Source organism: Planococcus citri, chromosome 5 (genome assembly GCF_950023065.1).
Source record: "Planococcus citri chromosome 5, ihPlaCitr1.1, whole genome shotgun sequence".
Lineage (NCBI taxonomy): Eukaryota > Metazoa > Arthropoda > Insecta > Hemiptera > Pseudococcidae > Planococcus > Planococcus citri.
The window spans coordinates 26,617,930-26,631,796 of record NC_088681.1 but is presented as its reverse complement, the minus strand read 5'-3'; the positions used below and the strand labels follow the sequence as shown (position 1 = coordinate 26,631,796).

At 30.3% G+C, this 13,867-nt stretch overlaps 1 protein-coding gene across 1 annotated transcript; it reads right to left on the bottom strand.

The window, feature by feature from the left end:
* On the bottom strand, window positions 1-10,303 carry LOC135847231 (protein toll-like). The gene is made up of 6 exons (XM_065366680.1): window positions 9,900-10,303; window positions 5,338-6,407; window positions 4,937-5,237; window positions 4,091-4,747; window positions 3,848-4,018; window positions 1-924 (listed from the first exon to the last, which is right to left on the bottom strand). Exons 1-6 carry the CDS (start codon window positions 9,933-9,935, stop codon window positions 175-177), a joined length of 2,985 nt encoding a protein of 994 aa, XP_065222752.1. The 5' UTR covers window positions 9,936-10,303; the 3' UTR covers window positions 1-174.
* Between the last annotated feature and the right edge of the window lie 3,564 nt (window positions 10,304-13,867).

The following is a 13,867-nucleotide window of genomic DNA, read 5'->3' as shown; positions in this document are numbered from 1 at the left end:
GACTACAAAATTATCAGTCTTTTGAAAATGAAAAATGAAAAATCACTTAAAATAAAATCATGCTATTCAACTGCAGAGGTAGCCAATTTTCAAGCAAAAAAAAAAATAATCCTATCTTTATAGATAAATGTCTTTTTATAACTAGGTATAAAATTCTTTCTACGAATTCTCCAATCAGCTTTTCTGACCTTCAGCAATTTCTCCCAATTCTACCGCTTGGAACATATTTCTCCTAAGTTTTCGATTCTTTTTACTCTTAATTTGAGGATGTGGTAAAGCGTACCTTAATTTATCCCAAAACAACGAGTCGCCCCATTTCACATACGTGTTCAGCATAACATAAGCTTTCAACTCAGGATCGAGCAATTCGTGATCGACGTCTTCGAGTAAAATGACGATCACTCTCGCACAGCCTTCTTTAATAGCTTGCAAATGAGCCATTCTGAATTCCATCCTGGCCCATATGCTTTGAAGGAAATTTGGCGTCAGCACTATAATAGTGCGTTTGGAGTTCTCCACCGAATGGATGATTTGACTAGGGATGAATTGACCCACTTTGAAATCGCGATAGTGGATGCATAATTTAAACCTGTGTTTGCCGTTTTGCTCCAGTTCTGGGATCAGGTGTTCGTCGACGAAGTGTTGATCTTTGTGCGAGAAGCTCACGAAAGCGTCGTATGGTTTATTCTTATCGATTTCTTTTTCGGTGACGAGCCATAGGCATATTTTATTAGCGAACATCCATATTTTAATTCGTCTTCTGAATTTGTAGTACGTTATGATGATGGCTGAAATGCATATAATTGCGAGTATCGCGACGAGTAATGAATACTTTTCAAATGGCGATTGACATAGCTTTTCTTCCCATGTGTGACGAACCTCAGTGTCAGTCTTCTTGCATTTTATGTTTGAATATTTGTCGATCTGTAAATTATTAAATTTGATTAGATACACATGATTTTGTTTAAATTTAGGAGGAAGGGGACGGAGAAACTGTTAATTACAATCTCTTTTTCAATGAATAATTTTAATAATATGGGAGTTTTCTTTGGTATCTTTTTGAAATTTTTGAAAACAATCAAGTGAGTTTTTTTAAAAAAGGAAACCCTCTCAAAATATAGATATTTTTTCAATATTTAGATACTTAAGTACTTGAGTAGATGCCAAAAAGATTGGAATTTTAACCACATATTCCCTTATTGAGGGAAAAATTTAAATTTGAGGCTGAAGGCATAACTACGTATAACCTCTGATTAAAGTTTGTTTTTTGTTTTCAGAAAACGGAAAATGGATCAACTTTCGATATTCCAACAAATATCAAGGTGAGTTTCATTTTATTTAAAATAATATTTTTTTCATTATCTATTTTTTCATTGTTGGCGTTGACTTGCTTATTACCTACTTTAATTTTCTTACAAGCAATATGAATATTTTCAATTTTTTTGGTCATTTTTTTTCTTAAACAATTTTTTATTTGTTGCGAAAAAATTTCAAAGTCTTATTATACTTATATTTTTTGATTAAATTTTTTTTTACTCCTGTTTATATTGAAAGTTTGTAACTTGATTAATTTTTTCAACATCGAAATTTTGACATTTCAAGGAAAGAGATTTTTTCAAAATGATAAAATAACATGTTTTTATTTTTTTTAAAAAAGTTTTTTAATTTTAAAAAAAATTCATTATTATTGGCTAAATACTATTACATATTATTGAAGAAATCCTACTGCAATTTTTACAAAAAAATAGGCATGATTTTTTTTGTTCTTACACATTTTTCAAATTTATTTAGAGATATCTCACGAGGGATCCTTCTGAACTAACACTCTCCGATTTGAACGGAACAAAGCTAGATCGAAAAAAAAAACTTTTTTACATCCAATTAATAAGGTCATATCACTCTTACTTTGGAGCAAAGTTTTGGGTTAGCGAAGTTTATTTCTCGAATTTGGCCAATTTTTGAATGGCGGAAATACTCCTCCTTTGGTTCGTATTTTTATCTGAACCAAAATCATTTTCCTAAAACAAAAATGGTTATTTTTTTCTGAAGCAAAATGGCCATTTTTCGAAGCCAAGATACAATAGGATTATTTTTCCAAACCAAAAATGATCATTTTTCTGATGCAAAAAATGTACAATTTTCTGATGTAGAGGCAATCCATTTTCTAATGCAAAAAATGATCATTTTTCTGATGCAAAAATTAGCAACTCTTTGATACTGAAAATGAACTATTTCCTAATGCAAAAAATGAATAATTTTCTAATGTAAAAAAATTAACCAATTTCTTATACAAAAAAAAAAAATGAAATGAATAATTTTTCTGATGCCTAAAATGAACAACTCTCCGATGTTAAACATGTAAGTACGTACATAAATAATTTTCAGGTCCGAAAAAAGAGCAATTTTCTGGTGCAAAAAATGATCTCCAGAAACTTATATTTTTTCTAAAGCAATACATGGTCGTTTTCTGTTTTTTTTTTTTTTTTTTTTTAACGTCTTAATACTTCAAAAGTACGTACTATAGATTAGGCAGCCAAAACTGATGGGAATCTTGTTTCTAGGTCATGTTATTCCTACTACATATTGCTTGTATTTTGGAAGCCACTTCAGAAATTATTGTGAGATAAATTGTAGGTATTCTTGGACTTGAATTTCGAAAATGTTCGAGCAGTTTATTTTTGATGTACCTACACCTACCTTGAATAATTTCACCAAAAATGTTAAATTTTAAGAAAAAGAAAAACCTCAGTTACTAAAATTTCAAGAGCTAATGTTTATTTTTAGACTTTTAAAAGATTTTTAAAAATTAAAAAAAGAATCAAAAAAATTGTTTTGAGGTCAATTTTTGATTTTTTCGAATGAAATATAATTTTTTGGCTCTTCTAGAGCGATTTGAAATTTCTGGAGGAATTTTGATACCATAGTTAAAGGCTCCAAAGAGGTCAAATTGAGTCTGTTTTCGAGTAGGGTAATCCTGTGAACAGAGCAGACGATATCTCAACGAAAACACCACTCGTGAAATACCTACCTTCGAGTTCTGTGAGGATTTGATTTTTTACACTTTTTCTGGAATTTACAAATTGGTTTAAAATTCAAGTTTGAGTTTGCTTTCCTGGAATTTTACAAAAATCACCCAAACGGTTTCAAAAAATTAAAATTTTCCGAAAAAGTTTAAAAACCGCCCTTGAAACAGCTTTTTACATTTTTTTAATTTTCAAAAATTTGTCAAAAATCCAAAAATGAATTTGAGCATTCGAAATTTTGGTTAGGGGGGTTGTAAGACATTCCTATGCTCTTTCGATTTTGTCTGGTTTCGTTCAATTCGGGGAAATTCAGCTCAGAAAGGTTCCTTTTTCAGTTTTTTTTTTTTTTTTTTTTTTTTTGGAATACTTTTGTATTTCCAAACAGTCTATTTTATTATTGAAAAAATGCTTCAAAATTTTCAACATCTCAATTATAAAATTCAAGGTGTCATTTTGTTAGAATTAGCCATTATGCATTTAATTAATAATTATCTATGTTTGAAAAATGATAAAGTATGCTATTTTTTGTGAATATTATTTTTGGTGTTTATTTTAATTTTCTTTTTATTGCCTTAGTAGGCCTAATTAAGATCATTCCTGTGTTTTCAAAATTAATCATGTTTTTGATTTTTTCTTGTACCTAATTTTTTCACGAATGTTATTCATTTTCTCAGATCTCAAACAATTAAATGTTTTGATTTCTTGATCTAAATAAAAAATCAAAATTTGTTTTATGAATGAAGATTATTCTGTTAAATTGTGGTAATTCGGTTGGGGAATCATAATGTTGGAAAAATAATGTAATATATTGAGTGATAAAGTACCCATAACGTTTGTCGATGAAAACGAAGGAAATTCTGAAACGGTCGCAAATCACAGTTACATTCCCACGGATTATCATGAATGCTCAAATTGGTCAGGCTTCCATACGGTCTGAACAAATTGATGGTATGTTGTTTTATATGCGAAATCTGGTTATTATCGAGTCTCAATACCTGAAGAAAAATTTCCATTGAAATACAACCCAACTTGAATTTTTTTTAAATCGAATTTTCTACAAAACTTACTTCCAGAGTCTTGGGAATTTCTAAATCATCAATATTCTCTATCAAGTTTCTCGATAACGATATCACAGTTATGTTTTCAATATTCCTCGTGAGGTTGGATAATCCGTCCAGGGTTTTAATTTGATTTCGAGAAAATAATAACTCAGTTTTCGAGTTGTTCACAATTGGCACCTCTGTCGGTAGTACATCCAATTCAGCTCTGCTGCAGTTGACGATATTTGCTCGGTCTACTAATCGATAATGACAGTCACAGTTTTTCGGACACTTGTCAGCTTGGTCTGGGTATAATTCTCTAATTGGACACCTCAATTCTGTCAAATTAACTTTATCTAGCGGTACGTTTTCGGTCAAATTATCGTTCGAGTCGCAATAGACTCCATTAGCTGATAAATTCATTAATTTATAAACACCCTGATGTAATTTCATCTGGAAATATTTAGCTAAGCTTAGGGCGTGGCAGTCGCATTGTATTCGGCTGTTTTCCATGATAAAATTATTATGGTGGGTTGGTTTTTGGCTGAAATTTTTGAGAAAAAAGTCAGACCGACTACAGGGTGGTAGGACTTGAATTTCTAGACTGTCCAAGTTCACTATTTTTATTGGGTTGTCGCTGAAGTTGATGGTGGCGTTGGATGCGTTGAACATGAAATCTTCTGTCTATGAAAAAAACAAAAAAAAAAAAAAAATGTTCGAGTTTGAGTATTTTTCTTTCTTACCTATAAATTAAAATTTTCATCAAGCAATTCATTTATAGTTAGTAGAGAATCAAAACATTAATTATTTTCTTGAAAAAAAAATTAGCTGTAAAAAAAACTTCAGATACTTAAGCAATATACTTTAACTCACCGTTAAACCTTCAAAATGATTGAAACTTAGATCCAATTCCTCCAATTTGTTGAACAGCAAACGCCAATCAGCAAACACTCTCGTCAATAAATTATTATTCAGTTTTATATTTTTCAAGTTCAAGCAAGCTATGAAGGGTGACAGCTCGCCTATTTTGGCATCTTCTAATGTCAATTGGTTATAACTGAGATCAATACTTTTAAGATTAATCAAATCCAAGAACGTTGTACGATCGAGCCTTTTCAATTGATTTTTACTCAGATTCAATTTGCATAAAGATGTCAAATGGTGAAAAACATCCCTGTAAATAAACAAGGTACATATTTGAAAAATGAAATTTACATTTTTTTCATTCAATTAAACATAAGACCTGAGATAGGTATCCTAATCCTAAATCTTACCTGTGAATATTTGTGAGATTATTTTCATTCAGTCGTAATATTCTTAGCTTGGTTAAATCATCGAATACATGTTCGGTAAGATTTTCCAATCGATTGTTACCGATATCTAATTGTGTAAGATTTCTGGTATTTTGAAATATATAATCTGGCAACATCTTAAGCGAATTCCCATTCAGCTTGAGGATTTTCAAATTTCCACATTTATCGAATAAATTCCCCGGCAGACTGGTCAGCTTGTTGTCACTCAAATCGGTTTCATTCAAGAATTGCAAATTCTCGAAAACTCCATTCTCCAAAATAGTGATATTATTATTGCAAAGTTTCAAGACGGTTAAATTGTATGCGGAGTTGAATAGCGACGTCGAAACATAATTCAGATGATTATCGCATAAATTTAAATATGTCAAGGCGGGAATATACCGTAGAATATTTTCATTCAAATTCATAAAATTGTTGCGTTGCAAATTCAGTCGGCGTAGTTTTTTCAGCGGTTCGAATAATTTGACTGGTAAACTCTTCAATTCGTTTCCACTCAGGTTTAACTCCTCCAAGTTGTCCAGATCGTTGAAAATTTGCTCAGCTAATTCGACGATATGATTATCTTGCAAATTCAGCGTTTCCACGAAGGTGAGTTTTTCGAAATGGTTCGAATTAAAATAAGTAGGAGATTCTGTGGATGAATGAAAGCTAACGTTTTTGACTGAGCGAATGTTTAAAATACGCAGATATTCGAAAAACGATAAATTAGGAACTCGACAGTGCTCGATGACTAATTGATTGAAAGTTGATTTTAGTTTGATTTCTTCGATCAAGTTGATGTAATCGGACTCGTTATACGTGGAGCATTTTATTTCAAGTTGATCGTTGAGAGATGTGGTGACTTTTATATGATCGTGATTGGAGGTGCTTCTGCTTTTACAGTAGTAAGTTGAAAAATTCTGGATGTAGTTGAGTTTTTCACATTTATTTGGCGAAGATGTCACCGGATTAAATGATGTGAACGATGCTAGGCAGAAGCACAACCACCATGGTGACATTTTCCTGACTGGTTTTGTTGAGCTTCTGCTTTTCTGAAATAAGAAAATCAAAATGAATGTCAGTTTTTTCAACGAATTTTTACATTTTAATTAGATAAAGATTATTAGACATTTGTAAATAATCTAATCCGAGAATTGCATTTTAATGAATCAGTGATCCTGTAAATCGATTTCATAATCTGTAATTTTTTCGAAGTAAAAAAGTTTTCATCCAGATTTTTAATATTTTTTCTCTTCGAAATTTTCAAATTTGCTGATTAGGTACATAGTTATAATGCATGTGATTCATCTATGATCTACTTGTGATTGAAATTCGTTGAAATGACTTATTTTCGATTTATGAGTCTGAAAAATATGTAGCTGGAAAACTGAATTTTTACTTGACAAGTCACTTTTTTATCTCTTGAGGAAATTAAATTTGGTTTGGCGAATATGATTTCAGTCAGGAAATGAGTCTTACCGAATTTAACTGGAAAGGTACCTAATATGTACTTTGTTTTAAAAATACATTTTCCGCAGAAATTGTAGCCAGACATCTCAAATAAAAGTTTCTTCGTCACGATCAGTTACTATTATCCAATTAAATGTACCTCTCCTCCCCCTGGAAAATTCAAAACCCTCTACGACCTTCAATTTTCTATTTAAGTAGCTGATTTTTTTATGGACTTTTGTGCTCTGGTGAAAAATGAGCAAAATCTGTTACTGATTGCCCCAGAAGCTTGCTTGTTAGATTTTTCATTTTGATTGTAAATTTTTGAACACAGCAAAATCAGGGATAGTACTCGATTTTTCTCAAAAAAGTAACTTCAGTAACCAGAAAATTCTACAAAACGTGAGCAAAGCATTTTAATGCAGAAAAAAATCTAAAAACAAATTTTTAGTTGAATTTGATGTGAAAAAAATTACGAAACAAAACATTGCAATTGAAATTTGAAAATGCAACTTGATCGAGACTTTGAAAAATTTTACAAAAAGCGAGACTTTAAGACAATGTTTGACGAAAAATTGAGAGTTTGTGACACTTTATGGCGAAAAAGCGAAAATTTTGGGCAATTTTCAGAAAAGATGTCCAACTTTTTGGATTTTTTTTGCACAAAAGTGAAAATTTTCAGCAAAAAACGAGACTTTAAGGCAATTTTGATGAATGACGAGACTTTTTGTTATTTTCGGTTGAACGCAAGACTATGACAATTTTAGCAAAAGGCAAGGCTTTTTATCAATTTTTTTCAAAATGAAGAAACTTTTTGGGAAATAAGTAGCAAAAAAACGAAACTTTGGGCAATTTTTAGTAAAAAATGAAATTCTTTACGTGAAAAAGCAAAACTTATTAGCAATTCTGATGAAAATCAAAAATTTTTCCAATTTTTGCCCAAAAGCAAGCTTTTTTGCTATCATTGGCAAAAATGTGATACTTTTTTGTAATTTTTGTCAAAAAAGCAAAACTTTTGCGACTTATTATTTTAAAAAAACACAAGAATTTTTGTCAAAAAATGAGTAATTTTTGGAATTTTTTGGTCAAAGGAACAAAAATTTTTAGTACCTAATTTTCAGCGGAAAGAAATTTAAAAAATTTAGTATAGGTGTGCTTTTGCAAATTATTTACAGTCTTATTAATGTAAGTATCAACATTTTTTACTGATTTTTTTCTCCAAAAAGCAGAGCCAAGTTTGGAAAAATACTCAACAAGTAGTATGTACTTAAAAATTTGAATAAAAATCGAGATATTCATTTTTTTCTACCAGCTGAGTAGTTTTAATATCATTTTAGTGATGTGAATGATGATAATGGAATTTTTAACTGTTTCATAAAAATTTTATGCCATTTATTTCAAAATTCAAATTTTGAAAAATCATCAAAATTCTAAAAGTGAAATTCAGAACTTGATGAGTCCAAGATAGTTATATTTTTGGACGTTCTTTCAATTTGTTTTACCTCGACTTTTGATACACCCAACTCGAAGACGTCAAATTAACTGATAGCATTTTAATTTTGGTTTGAATGTGCGATAATATGTCTCTGAACAGGAAATGTAATTTGTCATCTGTAATTAGATTCTGAATTATAATGTGTATTTTTTCAGGTAATGTTTGTCATTCAAGCAATAATTGTGTACCTACTACAAATTTTTCCAATTTGTCCCTAATTAAAATTTTTTGGAGATAAAAATTAAAAAATTCAAGTATTACTCACATTGATGAAAATTTGGTGATAAAAGAAACAACCGGTGCCACATTCGACTCAAGTTTTAACGAAAAATTGATAAAAAACAAAATCTTTTTTTCACTGTTCGAGTTCTTTCATTTTTAATCACCTACTGTGTACGTACGAGTATCTAAAGTACCTCACTAAGCCGATGTTTTTCTTCGAATGTAAGCGCATAAAAGGAAGTAGGTGGCAAAGGCTATCTAAACCATATACATGAAAACCAGTACTGATCATTATAACTTATCGTCTCAACGCACGCACTTTCCATTGAATGCTACAAAAGCATGGAACAGAGAGTAAAATTTTCCCCCAACTTTGAAATAGATTTGTGAGAGACTGAAAAGTTATCCGAGTATATTTGTACGTAGAACGATGCATCATCAATAAAAATCTTATGATTCTTGGATTTATACTGAAATATCGACGATATATTATTGATTGATTATTTTTTATCTGAATTTTATGCGATTAATTTTGCCCGATTATAACAATAAATACTTAAAGCACTTGAAATGATGATAAAGTTTACTTATTCATAGATAATTATTACCTACTTACGTATTTTTGTGTAATACTTATTGATTCATATGACACGTATTTTTCATCGTTCTAATTAATCAACTTAGTTCATATTTTTTTTATTTTGACCAATCAATTATTGGTATAACTAGGTAGGTACCTACCTATTAGCCATCATTTTGTAAATACCTACTTAGTTTAGTATGCGTTTTGTTGGCAACAAGTGCAACTAGAGTATCGTTTAAACGACCCATTTCTACGTTTTGTTTGACTAAAAACTGGTTTTTCTTAATGACTTAAATACTTTTTAAATAGATCTTCGACAAATTCTCAAGAAATAGATAAAAAAAAAATCAGCCAAGCTCGTCGCATTTGGACGTCACTTTTCAATTTCAAGAATACCTATCAAATTCTACTGTTGTTCAATATATAAATGAGAACAAAAAATGGAAACGAGATGTTAATTTTTTTAATACTTTTGTTTCCGACGAACGTTTCGCGAAAACTTTATTATTGCTAGGAGAGTAATTTTGTCGATCTTAAGGAAGCACGTGGGTAATATATGAGTTATTTTTATCTGCAGTAGAAAGCTGCTGTGGTCTATTTCATTTTTTGCAGAGTTGATAAGACAGAAGGAGATAAATTTGAGCTTGCCTATTAGGTCGTATAGGCTATCGTTTGAATATTTTGTTAAATAATTGAACCGTAAGTTGAAATATAGTAATTACAGCCTACATGCATTCTAATAGGTATTATCGTGTTAAATTTATTTTTATTAAAGAAGAAAAAAAAACAACTTACTTTATCATTAAAAATTACGTATCGGACTTCGAACATAATTCATCTTCTTTACATTGTTAATACTACTCAGATTCACCTATCATGACCTGCTAATTTCACTCGAAATTGTTTCACAGCATTAGTTAAAGTATTCATGAGGCACTACTTCAATAAATACAAATAGGTATTTGTTTAATAAGTAAAATTTGTGTAATTATTTTACGTTAACACTTCAAAATATCAACCAGCTGATAAAAAAGAACCGCTAACTGTTCTCATACTATCTGTGTAGTATCCAATGTGGCAGGCACGAAATTATTTCGAATGGTTTTGCCAGTGTTGCCATCGCATGATTCTCGATCTTATATGTTTGGGTAACGGTAAATCATGTCTAGATTATAGGTAGGTTCTCTTTAGGTACTCGAGCAAATTTTTATTTGTTATTTAGATGAGTGTCTGGATGATTCCTATATGATTTAAAGCTGTATTGTAACCTTTTTTTTTTTTTTTTTTTTTTTTTTTTTTTTGATGTATGGTATCAATTTTTATATTATGCAGAATGCAGATTATGATACTGATTTGAATGCATGATATGTCTACATAGGAGATATTGCTTTGGATTTCCCTTTCCCTAAAAATATAATTTAATAGTTTTAATGTCAAAGTAAAGGTGAAAAGGAAATTTCCAAGAATTTTTGAGGGGCAACGAAAAGCTTTTTTTCAAATTTGTTATGATTTCAAAATATGTATGATTGATTAAAATTTTTTATACCTATGTTCTGGCGCCTTCAATTTTGTAGCTCAACTGTACTCACTGAAAGAAATCATTTTTGTGCTTCTTTTGCAGTTCAATCACACTCAACCTATTATAGGTACCTGCAATATTTTAGAAGTCGTATTTCTTACAGACATTCGCTTCTTTAAATTTACAATAGGTAACATGTTGGTCTATAGACTCACATTTGATTTTTTTGTCATACAAATTAATGATAGGGCTAGGTTACATTGTAGTTATGCAAATATTTCGACTGGACGTTCAGACACGCGTTACCATGCATTTCGTAATGCCCTCAATCGCGCACTGAATTTCTATTTATATCACATCATAATGTATTTATCAATTATCAACTTTTATGTAAGTGATTCAGGCAGGATGTCAGAATTTAAAGCGTGCAATTGTTATTTAATGTGACATTTTTTTTTGTCAGTACCTATTAGCTGTTTCGTTCCTCTGTATTTTTTTTATGTTAATTTTTTTTTTTTGAATTAAATTTTCATTTAGATTGAAAATTTAATGAGTTAATTTTAAAAATTGAAATTTTATTAGCCCTACCTACATTGTTGCAAACGTTGAAAACTATTCGAAAATTTCCTCGTTAAATTATTCGGGGAAAAATGATGACAAATAAATGTTACCTACTCATTTTGTATTCCAAGGGAGGTATCTCGACAGAAAAATTTTAAACAGGACAAAGTTTAATGGAAATTTCAGGTAGGTACTGAAGTACATTTTTGAATTTAAAAGTCGAAGAGCCAAAAATGTGAAAAAAATCAAAATGTCACAAAAATTCATCTAGAAATCTGAAATTTGGCATGTGCCTCGTTTTCGATCCACCCAGTCGATTGGAGGCTGTCTCGAACTGTTTTAGGCAGTTATGCAGCTTCCAGTAGATTTTTATGTGAATTGAAATTTTCACAACATGTTTACTCAGTGAAATTGGAATGATAAAATTTACTTTATACCTTAATTTCAACCTGCTGAGTCGATCGAAGGTGATTCCAATTTCCAACCCGTTCTGGAGCCTCCAATAATAATTCAAAAATTCCAAATTTTCAAAAAGTGCCATAAAAAGAGTCCAAAATTAATTATTTTAGCTCTTAAAACGCGATTCTGGCTTGTTAGTGACCAATTTGATCGATCGTATGTACATCCTTTTTCCAAAATTGGTTTCTGCAGACCGTTCTGGAGCTTCTAGCAACTTTGTAAAAATTCCAGTTTCCCAAAAAATGTCGTAAAATGTGTCAAAATGAATTTCAGAACCTATAAAGGATTTCAATGTATGTTAGGAATCCACTTGACTAATTACACTTGTTTTCAATTTTATGAAATCTCTGGAGAATTATACATTTCGAAGTGGCAAAAAGCGATTCTGGAGAAATGATACGCACCGACGTAATCGGTCAAGAAGGTCACTAAACAAGCACCAATCGCTTTTATTACTTTATTGAGTAAAATGCTGCGGAAATTTCAATTTTCGAAACTCTTCTGGATGCTCCAGAAGTGCTCAAAACAGTTCGAACCCATTTTCAATCTATTTGGAGGATTAAAAATAGGGTAGGTACATACCAAATTTCAGCTTTCTAGGTCAATGTGGTGAAATTTTGAGTACCTACCTAGGTAGTTTCTTTAAATTACCTTTGAGCAAAAAAAAAAGTGTACACTAGACGAGATCAATAAATCTGACGAAATAAGAATTGTTTAACCCTTCAATGCACGTGAGAAGTCCAATCGATAAATTTCATGAATTTTCATGAAAGACTTTGGACTGAATACTTATGCTTAAAAAAATAAATCTGAGTCATCATTTTTTTGAAAATTGAAGATTTCCCTCAGTTTTCTCCAAACGAGATTAACGAGATGGAAACCAAAACCCAACCTGGCCGAAATTTGCTGTAAAAATTGTTTACCTGCACATTTTTTCGATTGCTTTTTCAATTTTTTTTTATGATACTTGCAAAGAAAAAATTTGAAACTTGGAAACACAAAATTTCATTCTTTTTTTCCAACAACTTCGACTGCTCATAAAGAATGATTTTCACATCGCAACAAAATTGAAACAAAAAATGGTAAAGTAACGTTGATGTTTTCGATTTTAATCGAATTTCATTTTGGAATCTTGAGAAATTCAGTCGAGGTATAAAAACTGACGTTGTTTCTTACAGAAAAATAGTTCATTTCAGAAGACTCCTGGACTTGTACAAAAAATGTATCAATTTGAATTTTCAATATTTTTTATAATTTCGTTTTAGAATTTGATTTCTTTCGAATTAAGTAGTTTCTCAATTTTTACATTAAAATGAGAAATTAAAATCACATTTTTCAAAATGTTACCTACCCTTTTTCTTCTTATCTACATAGAATTTTATCTCATTCGAAACAATGTTTTTTTCAAATTCGGTAGAAGCAAATTTTTACCTATTTTTTTTTTGAAATTGTGACCACAAAATAAAATTTGATCAAAATTGAAAACCCCATAATTTTATTCAATTTTATATTTATTATTTTCAATTTTGTTGCGATGGGAACATTTTTCCTTGTGAGCTGTCGAAATTTTTTTTTTTTTTTTGGGTGTTTATAATTACAAGATTATTACACCCGTAGGGGGGGGGGGTTAGATTTGGTTTGTGAGGTTGATGTTTTTTATTAGGGAGATGAATTTTTGAATTTCTGAGGGTTCGTCAGGGATAGTAGGTGAGTTTTCTTTTATCTGTAGTGTAAGTCTGTTGAAAACAGGAATTAAATTTTGTGTTTTGAAGCATTATAAAATAAATAAATAAATAAACTCTTCCTTTGAAGGCCTTACAAAAAAATTAAGAAAAACTATTTTTGTTAATTCCCAGCTGATTAAATTTTAGAGCAAGTCTCCATCAACTTGGTTTTTCGCTTCCGCTACGTCTTTAAATTTTACTTTGAAAATCAACATATCCAGTACAGAGAATTAGAAAAACATCCGTAATTTCCAAAATAAGTGATCGTTCAGATTCAATATTGTCATAAAAATATTTCATTCATTGTTCAGTCCAACTTCTCTCATGAAAGGGTTAAAGTTTCGTCAAAAATCCCTTTAAAAAAAAAAAACAATTTTCTTATGTGCATTAAAAAAAAACAAAAAAAAAAAAAAAAACTTGAAAAAAGTAAATAATGAAAAAATAAATATTGTCCCATAAAGTAAGCCTATCATTATCAGTAAATTGTCCAAGTTGATATT